The 11,587-nt window shown below is 48.9% G+C and overlaps 1 protein-coding gene across 1 annotated transcript; it reads left to right on the forward strand.

The window, feature by feature from the left end:
• Positions 1-560: 560 nt before the first annotated feature.
• On the forward strand, positions 561-8,358 carry NOTO (notochord homeobox). The gene is made up of 3 exons (XM_002757634.6): positions 561-1,091; positions 6,041-6,255; positions 8,024-8,358. Exons 1-3 carry the CDS (start codon positions 674-676, stop codon positions 8,180-8,182), a joined length of 792 nt encoding a protein of 263 aa, XP_002757680.1. The 5' UTR covers positions 561-673; the 3' UTR covers positions 8,183-8,358.
• The last annotated feature ends 3,229 nt before the right edge of the window (positions 8,359-11,587 follow it).

An 11,587-nucleotide genomic window follows, 5' to 3' on the forward strand; every position in this document is an offset into this window, starting at 1 on the left:
AGTGCTGGGATTACAGGCTTGAGCCACTGCGCCCGGCCTTTTTTTTTTTTTTTTTTTTTAAAGAAAGAAATTGGTAACCATATTGGTATCTCAAGGCAGGGAAATTAAAAGGCTAGGGCCAGGGTGGGAAATTTACTTATCACCGTGCTTATAAATAAAATATTTAAATTTTAAAAAAAAGTCTGCGTTAATCTGGCGGATTCACCTAGGTGAATCTGGCGGAGGCTTCTGGGTCGGGGACGGCGCGGATCAGCTGAGGCCAGGACCCGCAAGCACTGCCCTACCTCTCGCCTGATCACACCTCTGCCTCTGCAAGGCCCCAGGGAAACGAACATCCCTTCTCCCCTGACCGAAGCTGGGTGTCTTGCCCAGGATCACCAGCGAGCTCAGGGTCCTTCCCCTGGCCGCCCCAGGGTGGGCATTTTAAAAAGCGGCTGAAGGGAGGGAACACACTCTTTGGCGCTGTGCCCACCTTGCCTCGCCCAGGGCGGGCGCTCAAAGGCTTTGGGGGCCCCGCCCGGGCCGCAGTGGGGAGAGGCCGCCCCATGCCACGCCCCGCCAAATTTAAGCGCCTTCGCTCAGCACCGGACGTTCCCAGACAACCTGTCTTGCTCTTACCGCTTGCAGAGTCTTCTCACTCTTCCCGAGCTCCCCTCCTTGCTCCCCTCCCGGCATGGGCCGCGCCAAGCCCAGCCCCAGGCCGCCAGGCAGCCTGCAGCCCGCTCCCTCGGGCACTCGGGTCCGGCCTCCGCGCTCTGGCCCCAGCCGCTCTGCCGCGCTCGGGTCCCCCACGGGCCAGAACACGCCCCGCACTCCCGGACGGTTCCAGTCCCCCTTCTCCGTCGAGGCCATCCTGGCGAGGTCCGACCCCCTCGCGCCGGCTGCCTCCCCGCTGTCGGGCTCCGCCTGCACCCACCCGAACCTCTGGAGAGCTCCTTCTCCGTGCACTGCCCAGGGTCTGTCCTGGCCGTGCCGGGCATCGTGGCCGCCTGCCTATCTGAGCGTGAGTCTCTACCCGCTGTGCTCCCCACGCCCCGTGCCGGGACCGTGCGTGGCTCCTGTTTGCGGCCTGCGGGACCTCGGCGTCACAGGTACTGCGCGCCCGGTGCCCACGTGCAGGAGACTGGGTGGGGACTGGAGGGCTGAGGCCGCCACCGCCGGCGGAGAGGGCACTGGGTGTGAGTCACACGCGGCTGGAGTGGGAAGGGGCTCTGCCACTGTTGACCTTGCAGCTGAAGCAGAGGACCAAGACAGTGTTGCCGAGAAAGCCTCCGGTGCGAAGCTTCCCTTGCATGCTGCTGGGGTGGGAGAGGATGGGTGTGAGGGCGGCGCAGTTCGGAAATGCCATGGGCAGGAGGTCAGCGCTGGGGCTGCACGGGGACCCAGCCCTGCTTCCGTTCCTTGACTGCCTAGCATACTCTGGGGTAGCACTTGGTGGCACACAAGCTTCCCAAACGCGAACCGATGGCCCTGTTTTTGTTTTTTGTTTTCCTGGGGAGAAGTGGACGCTCCGGACCGTGTTGTTGAGAGAATACCACTGCCACAGCTCACGTCTGTGAACTTGGGCTCCACTTCTCCGCTCTGAGCCTGCACGGCTGCAGTGCTCTAAAGTGGTGCTTAAGGGCCAGGCACTTAAATCTCAAGAGAAAGCAACTGTGAAACCGGGTACAGTGGCTCACGCCTGTAGTCTCAGCACTTTGGGAGGCCAAGGCGAGTGGATCACCTGAGGTTAGGAGTTCAAGACCAGCCTGGCCAACAAGGTGAACCCTACTAAATATACAAAAATTAGCTGGACGTGGTGGGGTGCGTTTGTAATCCCATCTACTCAGGAGTCTGAGGCAGGAGAATCGCTTGAACCTGGGAGGTAGAGGTTGCAGTGAGCAGAGATTACACAACTGCACTCCAGCCTGGGTGACAATGAGACTTTATCTCAAAAAAAAAAAAAAAAAAATACTGCAGAGGGAACTTTGCCCTCTAGCATTACTTTTTATTTTATTATTTTTTTTGAGACGGAGTTTTGCTCTTGTTACCCAGGTTGGAGTGCAATGGCGCGATCTCGGCTCACGCAACTTCCGCTTCCTGGGTTCAGGCAATTCTCCTGCTTCAGCCTCCTGAGTAGCTGGGACTACAGGCGCGCACCACCAAGCCCAGCTAATTTTTTGTATTTTTAATAGAGTTGGGGTTTCACCACATTGGCCAGGATGGTCCCGATCTCTTGACCTCGTGATCCACCCACCTCGGCCTCCCGAGGTGCTGGGATTACAGGCGTGAGCCACCGCACCCGGTGCCCTCTAGCATTAAACATCCATCTTACATGTACTTTTGCCATTTTCGGTTGCCAGGTTCATGTTTCCCCATGGCCCCACGAAGAAAACAGGAGAAAAGTTAGTCCAGGCCTTATCAACCCATACCAAGATAGCTTTAACACAATCTTGCTGGATTCCTACTCAGGGCACCGGCCTCAGTCCTGTATTTCCTCACCCCATTTCAGCAGTGCATTAACCCCTGGACTGCCAGCCCCATCCAAATTCAACACCACTGGATCTGGGAGCTGTGCCAGTCACTCCAAGTCACCTTTCTCTGAGTTCGTCACACACCTGAGGTCTGAATTACAGTTTGCTACTTCATGTCACAGTTGTGTTGTGTCATTTTCAAGTTAGTTTTTTTGTTGTTTTTTGTTTTGTTTTGAGACAGAGTCTCGCTCTGTCTCCCAGGCTGGAGTGCAGTGGTGAGATCTCTGCTCACTGCAACCTCCACCTTCCAGACTTAAGTGATTCTCTTGCCTCAGTCTTCAGAGTGGCTGGAATTACAGGCGCCCACCACCACACCTGGCTAATTTTTGTATTTTTAGTAAAGATGGGGTTTCACCCTGTTGGCCAGGCTGGTTTTGAACTCCTGACTTCAAATTATCTGCCCACCTCAGCCTCCCAAAGTGCTGGGATTACATGCATGAGCCACTGCACCCTGCCTCAAGTTAGTTTTTGCATAGGTACTATATCTACACAGTCCAAATGTCAAAATTTATATTAAGATATATGCAGAGTACTTTCCTCTTTTGCCTCTGTCACCTAGCCACCCCCTTCTTGAGATATTTTATGCATATTTATTACCTGAATACAGATATGCACAAACATGTCTATTCTTTCATTTCCCCACACTCACCATACACTCTGCACCTTACTCTGGTCACTTGATCATATATCTTTGAGATTTTTCCAATCCATAGAGAGCTTCTTTCACAACCACAGAGTAGCCCATTATAGGAATATATCATAATTTAATTAGGCCCCATTGATTGTTTTTTGTCACTGCTATTATATACAGCTATACAGCACAGCAATGAATAATCTTGCACATAGGCTATTCTAGTATAGCTGGGCTTGTGGTAGTTTTGCCAGATTGCCCTCCACAAAGCTTGTAGCCCCTCTGCCCTCCTGGAGTTCAAAACCAGCTGTGGGAGAGTGCTCCCTTCTCCTTCAATCTCACCTACATAATGTATAGTCCATCTTAGTTTAGCCAATCTGATAGAAGGAAAACAGTATCTCTGCGTTAGTTCAATGTGCATTTCTGTAATATAAGTGAAATGGAGCATATTTTCATGTTTAAGAGCCATTTGTATTTTTCTGTGAACTGTCTGTTCTTTATTTTGCCCATATGTATACTTGGTCATTTAAAACAACCTATTTATAGATGCTCTTTTCTATTGAGGAAATTAGCCCTGGCCGGGTGCAGTGGCTCATGCCTGTAACCCCAGCACTCTGGGAGGAGGTCAAGGTGTAGATCACTTGAGCTCAGGAGTTGAGACCAGCCTGGGTAACATGGCAAAACCCCATCTCTACTAAAAAGACATAAATTAGCTGGGCATGGTGGTGCACACCTGTTGTCCCAGCTACTTGCGAGGGCTACAGTGGGAAGATTGCTTGACTTCAAATCAACTTCTGCCTGGGAGGCAGAAATTGCAATGAGCCGAGGTCAAGCCACTGCACTCCAGCCTGGGTGACAGAACAAGACCTTGTCTCAAAAAATTTAAAAAAGAAAGAAAGAAAGAAAAGAAATTAGCCCTTTAACCGTAATGAGTTGCAAAATTTTTTCTGTTTATTGGCCTTTGACTTTGATTATGGTGGTTTTATTTCATTACATAGAAAAAAATTTAACTTGTTTATGTTTGATGTGTTTTTATAAATGAGTTCTGTCCTTTTTTTTTTTTTTTTGAGACAGGTTCTCTGTCACTCAGGCTGGAGTGCAGTGGTGCACAGGCTTAAGCACTCTGTCTGTCTCAGCCTCCCGAATAGCAGGGACCACAGGCATCTGCTACCATACTCGGCTAATTAAAAACATTTATTTTTTGTAGAGGTGGAGTCTCACTATATTACCCAGGCTGATCTTGAACTCCTGGGCTCAAGTGATCCTCCTTTCTCAGCCTCCTAAACTGCTAGGATTACAGGCATGAGACACTGTGCCTGGCCCTGTGTTTTATATGATACTTGGAAAGAGCTTCCTCATCGTGAGGTCATAAAATAACTTCTCCCTGTTTTTTTTTTTTTTCTAAATTGTTGTGGGTTTACTTTTCTACATTTAAATATTTCCTTCATTTGGATTTTCTTTTTAGTGCAAGGTATTGGATGTGGATCCAGCATAATTTTTCATAGATCTGGAAATAATCCCTCTCTTTCCCTATTGCATTATCACTTCTGTTTTAATTTTTATAATAACCATTGACTTTCTTCTTGCTCTGTGCCTGGCACAGTGCTAAGCACCGTGTAAGCATCATATGTTTTTGTTTTTGTTGCTGTAGCAGTTTTTGAGACAGGGTCTTACTCTATTGCCAAGGTGTGATTTCTGCTCACTACAACCTCTGCCTCCCAGGCTTAAGTGATCCTCCTGCTTCAGCCTCCTAAATTGCTGGGACTACAGTTGTGCACCACCACACCTGGCTAATTTTTGTAGTTTTTATAGAGATGGAGTTTTGCCATGTTGCCCAGGGTGGTCTCGAACTCCTGGGCTCAAGCGATGAACTCCCACCTCAGCCTCCCAGAGTGCCGGGATTACAGGTGTGAGCCACTGTGCACAGACAGCACCATGTTAAAATCCTTACGACATCTCTAGAAGTAGAGATTATTATCACCGTTTTACATATGAGGAAATCAAGGCTCACAGAAGTATACTGACTTGCCCAAGGTCCTGTGGCTGGTAACTGGTGGCAGAGCTAGGATTGCGACTAGAACTCTTGGGTTTGTTGGTTTGTTTTTGAGACAGAGTCTCACTCTATCACCCAGGCTGGAGTGCAGTGGCAGGATCTCGGCTCACTGCAACCTCCACATTCCAGGTTCAAGTGATTCTCCTACCTCAGGCTCCTGAGTATCTGGAATTACAGGTTCCCATCACCACACCCAGCTAATTTTTGCATTTTTAGTAGAGATGGGGTTTCACCATGTTGGCCAGGCTGGTCTAGAACTTCTCATCTCAAGCGATCTGCCCACTTTGGACTCCCAAAGTGCTGGAATTACAGGAATGAGCCACCGTATTCAGCAATGACTCCCAAATTTGTGTCCTCAGCTGAACCCACTCTTCTGACTTGTATCTCTTCTGACCTCACTTCTAAGATGTAAGCTCCATAAAGACAGAGATTTTCTATTTTGTCCTGAAACCATGCATGACACACAGTAGACATTCAAAAAGTATAATATTTCTTCACTGAATTAAAAGGGTGAACCTCTGGGGGGCTCCTTTCTCTGCCCATCCTATGGCATTGCCAGAAGCAGTCAAGGAAAGGAGAGGAAGGCAAAGAGAAGGGAGGTTTGGCAACCCTTATTTGGGGCCAGAAGTTAAGCCACTTGCCTGGAGAGCAGTGGTGGCAGACAGTCTCATTGCGTTGTCCCTTTTCCATTTGTTTGTTTCCTGTTGTTTCTGCAGTCTCTTCTCAAGGTCTTCTTGCCCTTGAGGGGAAGACAAGGTAGTGGAGCTGGGTGTGCCTTCTCACTCTGCCAAGATGGGTGCGCAGGGGGCTTCTGGCTAACTTCTGCTGCTGGTTGCTCTTTAGGCTTGGAGCTGGCTCATTGCTCAAGACTCTGGGCCTTCCCAGGCTGGGCCCCAACGGAGGACCTACAGGACACAGAGAGACAGCAAAAGAGAGTCCGAACTATGTTTAACTTGGAGCAGCTGGAAGAGTTGGAGAGCATGTTTGTAAAACAGCACAATCTGGTGGGGAAGAAGAGAGCCCAGCTGGCAGCTCGGCTCAATCTTACAGAGAACCAGGTGGGAGCAGCGACGCCTGTGGGGCCTGCATTGCACCTGGGGATAGGTACTACCTGAGCAAGGCCCTAAGTGGAGGCGTGAGGAAGACACTGACCCTCCTCCCAGTGCCAGGCTGTTGGGGGGGCAGGCCCTGGCTTTTTGCACTGTCTATATAATGAAAGAAACAGTCCCATTCGAAGTTACATTATGTGAACAACATAAGATGTTAACTTAGGTTATTAGTCTAAAACTTGATAACAAAGTGTTTCCATGCCAAATAAGGACCTACTAGTACAATTAAGTAGACATTCAAGAGACTAACTATAATGAATATTTCTTTGACCCCTATATTCCTCTCCAGCTATTACATCATTTCTCTGCTCCTTTCACAGGCAAACTTCTCAAGAACTTGTCATGTTCACTTTGTCCCTGTCCTTACCTCCCACCCACTCCTTCATACATTCCAACATGACTTTTCCCTACCATTGCATCAAAACTTCTCAGCAAGGTCCCTAATAAACCTCCATGTTGCCAAAGCAAACAGATGCTTTCCTTTCTTCAACTTAGTCCACCACTCAGCAGCTCTCAGTACTGGACACTCAGCCACCCCATCCCTTACTGAAACATGTACCTCATAGCCTCCAGACACCATGCTGCCTTGGTTTTTCCTCCCAGCTCTGTCTCCTTGGCAGGCTACTCTTCCCTGGCGGACCTCGAAATCTCTTCCCAGCTGGTCTCATCTATTCATTCCCATGGCTTAAAATACCATCTCTAAGCCAATAACTCCCAAATTTGTATCCTCAGCACAACCATCTCATCTGACTTTATCTCTTAACTACCTCTTGGTGACTCCACTTAGATGTCTCATGGGCACATATCTCAAACCCAAGTTTAAACCTCAATTTCTGACTTTTTTCCTGCCCAAATCTGTTCCTTTCCCATACATGACTCCACCATCCACCTGGTTACTCAAAAACCCAATCATCCTAGATTCCTTCTTCTTCCCCACTTCCAACCATCAGTGAGCCTTGTCATTTCTACCTCCAAAATTCTCTCCATCACCCCTAGTGTATGCCACAGCTCTCCCTGGGCCACTGTAGTGGCCTCCCTCCTGTCTTCCTGCTTCTGCAGCCATCCATGCTTTACACAGCAGCCAGGTGCACAGTGCACTCCATATGTAAATAGGATTATGAGGGCCCACGTAAAATCCCCACGGGTAACACTCCTTATCTATGGCCTTCCAGGTCCTGGGTGATCTGGCACCTGCTGACCTCTCCCATTTCCCTCCTTTGACTTTCTCCTCTCTCATCCATGCTCTGCTCCTTCCTAGACCTCAAACACTCCAAGCTTGGTTCAGAGCCTGTCTACAGAACAGATCCTGCTCTTCTCTGTCCCCATCAGGTGGGCCTCCCTTCCTTTGAGCCTCAGCTTTAGTGCTGGTTCCTCAGGGGAGGACTCCTCCACCCAAATCCCTGTTTGCACCCCCTTTTGTGTTTACATACCTGTTTGTTTACAACTGTTCGTTGCCAGTGTTTCTTCACTAGCTTGTGAGCTCCATGAGGGCAGGCACCTTGCCTCTATTGCTTACCACTGTATCAACATCACACTCAATACTCGGATGAATGAATGTTGTCTGGAATTATAGAAAGGGGTGTTGTGGAGGGGGTGTCTTCCTGAGAAGGAAGAGCAAATATTGGCCAGGCAGAGGGAGGTGTTCACTCCAGGAATTGGGAAGCAGTTGGACCTGCTGGTCACATTCTGATCTTTGCCCCACTGTCTCCAATTATAGGTGAGAGTCTGGTTCCAGAACCGCAGGGTGAAGTATCAGAAGCAGCAAAAGCTGAGGGCAGCAAAAGCTGCTGCAGAGGCTGCCTCCCTGGATGAGCCTTCGAGCAGCTCCAGTGCCAGCATCCAGAGTGATGATGCCGAGTCAGGAGTGGAGAGCTGAGGACTGGGACAGAGGCCCCGGCCAGGCTGCATGTTTAGTTGCTCCTGAGCCCTCTGCCTCAAACCTCAACAAATAGCCTCCTCAACCAGAGGAACCTAAGCTGTCAAGCAGGGACCCTCTTTTTTATATATCCACACCCCTGGAAACTGGAATAATAAAATGATTGGAGGTACAGACTTTGGTCTTCAGCTATGTCCTTGACCAATCTATGGAACTTCTGAGTCTTTTTTCTTTATCTGTATAATGGGTGTGTTCATAACTTAGACGACCCAGGGTTGAGATGTTTACATATCTGTAAAGCAATAATGTGCCATGCACAGTGTGAAGTGTGTAGTTACTGCTAAGACTTGTAGGCCCCTGAGTAGAGAAGACCAGCTGGAAAAAACAGTGTTTCTTCTGCTGTCACCCCATAACAATCAACACAAAAGACTTGTGACCAAATGTATAGGGGTTTTCCCCAACATTCCAACCTCTAATTTAGTCAATTCTGACATGATCTACCTGCAGGTAGTGTCTGACCTCACAGATCCAGGGCTCATTCCACAAAGCAGCCCCTCACTTTTTTTTTTTTTTGAGATGGAGTTTCACTGTTGTTACCCAGACTGGAGTGCAATGGCGCGAACTCAGCTTAAACCGCAAACTCCGCCTCCTGGGTTCAAGCAATTCTCCTGCCTCAGCCTCCCGAGTAGCTGGGACTACAGGCGTGCACCACCATGCCCAGCTAATTTTTGTATTTTTAGTAGAGACGGGGTTTCACCTTGTTGACCAGGATGGTCTCATCTCTTGACCTTGTGATCCAGCCGCCCCGGCCTCCCAAAGTGCTGGGATTATAGGCGTGAGCCACCATGCCTGGCCATGCCCCTCACTTTTGATGCCAATCACAAGCCCCAGGTTTTACCTGTGCTTCTGACCAACAAGCTATAAAGTAGGGTTCTCATGACCCCCTCCTTGGGTTTGGTTAATTTGCTAAAGTGTCTCACGGAACTCCAAGAAACACTTTTACTGGCTTAATATTATAAAGATAGAGATGAAGAGATGCATCGGGTGAGGTGCAGAGGAATGGGTGGGGAGCTTCCATGCCTTCCCCAAGCACTCAGTTCTCCAGGAACCTCCAAGTATGCAGTTATCTGGAAGCTCTCTAAACCCTGCCCTTTTTGTTTTTTTTATGGAGTCTTAAGGGCTACCAGTTATCAGTCAACTCATTAGCATATGAAAAGACATCACTTCAGAGATTCTTGAGATTTTAGGAGTTCTGTGCCAGGAAATTGAAATGAAGACCAAATATATATATACACACACACACACACACACACACACACACACATATATATATACACACACATATATGTATATATATATATATATATTTTTTTTGAGACCAAGTTTCGCTCTTGTCACCCAGGCTGGAGTGCAATGGCACGATCTCGGCTCAATGCAACCTCCGCCTCCTGGGTTCAGGCAATTCTCCTGCCTCAGCCTCCTGAGTAGCTGGGATTACAGGCACGCGCCACCATGCCCAGCTAATTTTTGTATTTTTAGTAGAGATGGGGTTTCACCATGTTGACCAGGATGGTCTCGATCTCTTGACCTTGTGATCCACCCGCCTTGGCCTCCCAAAGTGCTGGGATTACAGGCGTGAGCCACCGCACCCAGCCCAAATATGTATTTCATAATATCACAGCTTCCTTCACTTCAGGGATTGGTACCTGTACCAGCAATTAATATTTTCCTGGCCTAGCTGTGGAGAAGAAACCTCCTTGAAAAAGCATCTGGGCATAGAAGACTCTTCCCCATCAGATGGAGTTGAGAGCAAAGAGGAGAAGGTAGACTGTTTAGACCACTTCACAGTTTCCCGTTTTCTTGTTTTGTCTGAACTGTTACCATTCTCAGGAGAAGCTCAAGCCCAGGTGCCAAAACAAGGTGTTGCTCTGTTGCCCAGACTGGAGGATGGGAGTTCAGTGGTGTGATAATAGCTCACTGCAGCCTCAACCTCCTGGGCTCAAGTGATCCTCCCACCTTAGCCTCCTGAGCAGCTGGGACCACAGGCACGTGCCACCATGCTTCGCTAGTTTTAAAAATTTTTGTAGAGACAATGTCCCTTTGTTGCGCAGGATGCTCTTGAAATCCAGGCCTCAAGTGGTTCTCCTGCCTTGGCCTTGTAAAGCCCCATCTTTTTTTTTTTTTTTGAGACAGAGTCTCGCTCTGTTGCCAGGCACACCAGGCTGGAGTGCAGTGGTGCTATGTTAGCTCACTGCAACCTCCGCGTCCTGGGTTCAAGCAATTCTCCTACCTCAGCCTCCCGAATAGCTGGGACTACAGGTGTGTGCCACCACGCCCAGCTAATTTTTGTATTTTTAGTAGAGACAGGGTTTCACCATGTTGGCCAGGATGGTTTCAATATCTTGACCTCGTGATCTGCCCACCTTGGCCTCTCAAAGTGCTGGGATTATAGGCATGAGCCACTGCGCCTGGCTAAGCCCCATCTTTTTATAGAATAATTTGTGCATGGCAAGGCTGGCATTTTGTCATAAATTCTGCTGTGTTTTCACAGGACAGTTATAGTTTCCCCCTTTCATGACTCTGACTCATGGCTCCTTTCCTCTCAAGAATGTGCTCAATTTCTCTCTAAGAAGCCTGCTGCCAGCATTTTCAGAGCTGATTGCTGTAATAGAGAACATTTAGATTCTAGAATGGCTCTTGGGGACTGAGCTGAGGGGTGGAAGGAAGCCTGCCTCTGCCACCTGGTGGTGAGTGAAAGCACAGCCCCCAGCTGCTCTGGGGGAGGTTTGCCTAGAGCAACAAGGAGTCCAACAAGTAGGTGGACTATTTGTTCCCTGACGCCAGACTGGAGGCTTGAGGGAGCCAGGGTCGGTTTCGAGAAACTTTCTCTGTCCCTGCCAACTATCTATCTATCTTTAATTACTGTTAGAGTCAGGGTCTTGTTCTGTTGCCAGGCTGGAGTGCAGTGGCATGATCATGGCATACTGCAGTCCCCAATCCTGGGCTTAAGGGATCCTCTCACCTCATCTTCTGTTTTCTGATGTAGCTGGGACTACATGCACATGCCACCATGCTCAGCTAATTTTTTTTCTTTTTTTGAGACAGGGTCTCACTCTGCCACCCAGACAGAATTGCAGTGGCTTGATCACAGTTCATTGCAGTCTTGGACCTCCCCAGGTTCAAGTGATCCTCCCACCTCAGCCTCCCAAGTAGCTAGGACTACAGGGACGCACCACCATGCCTGGCTAATTTTTCTATTTTTTGTAGAGATGGGGTCTCACTGCATTACCCAGTCTGTTATTGAACCCGGGATCTGGAGGCTGCAGTGAGTCGAGATTGCCCCATGCCAGTGTGGGTGACAAAGCGAGACCCTGTCTCAAAAAAAACATACAAAATCAGGGGACA

The sequence above is a fragment of the Callithrix jacchus genome, chromosome 14, assembly GCF_049354715.1.
Source record: "Callithrix jacchus isolate 240 chromosome 14, calJac240_pri, whole genome shotgun sequence".
In the NCBI taxonomy this organism is placed as follows: domain Eukaryota; kingdom Metazoa; phylum Chordata; class Mammalia; order Primates; family Cebidae; genus Callithrix; species Callithrix jacchus.

Excerpts from the sequence above, each read along its gene's own strand:
- NOTO (XM_002757634.6), top strand. The coding sequence starts at position 674 with ATGGGCCGCGCCAAGCCCAGCCCCAGGCCGCCAGGCAGCCTGCAGCCC. Across the intron at positions 1,092-6,040 it reads GCGGGACCTCGGCGTCACAG|GCTTGGAGCTGGCTCATTGC; the intron begins GTACTGCGCGCC and ends GTTGCTCTTTAG. Across the intron at positions 6,256-8,023 it reads TCAATCTTACAGAGAACCAG|GTGAGAGTCTGGTTCCAGAA; the intron begins GTGGGAGCAGCG and ends CTCCAATTATAG.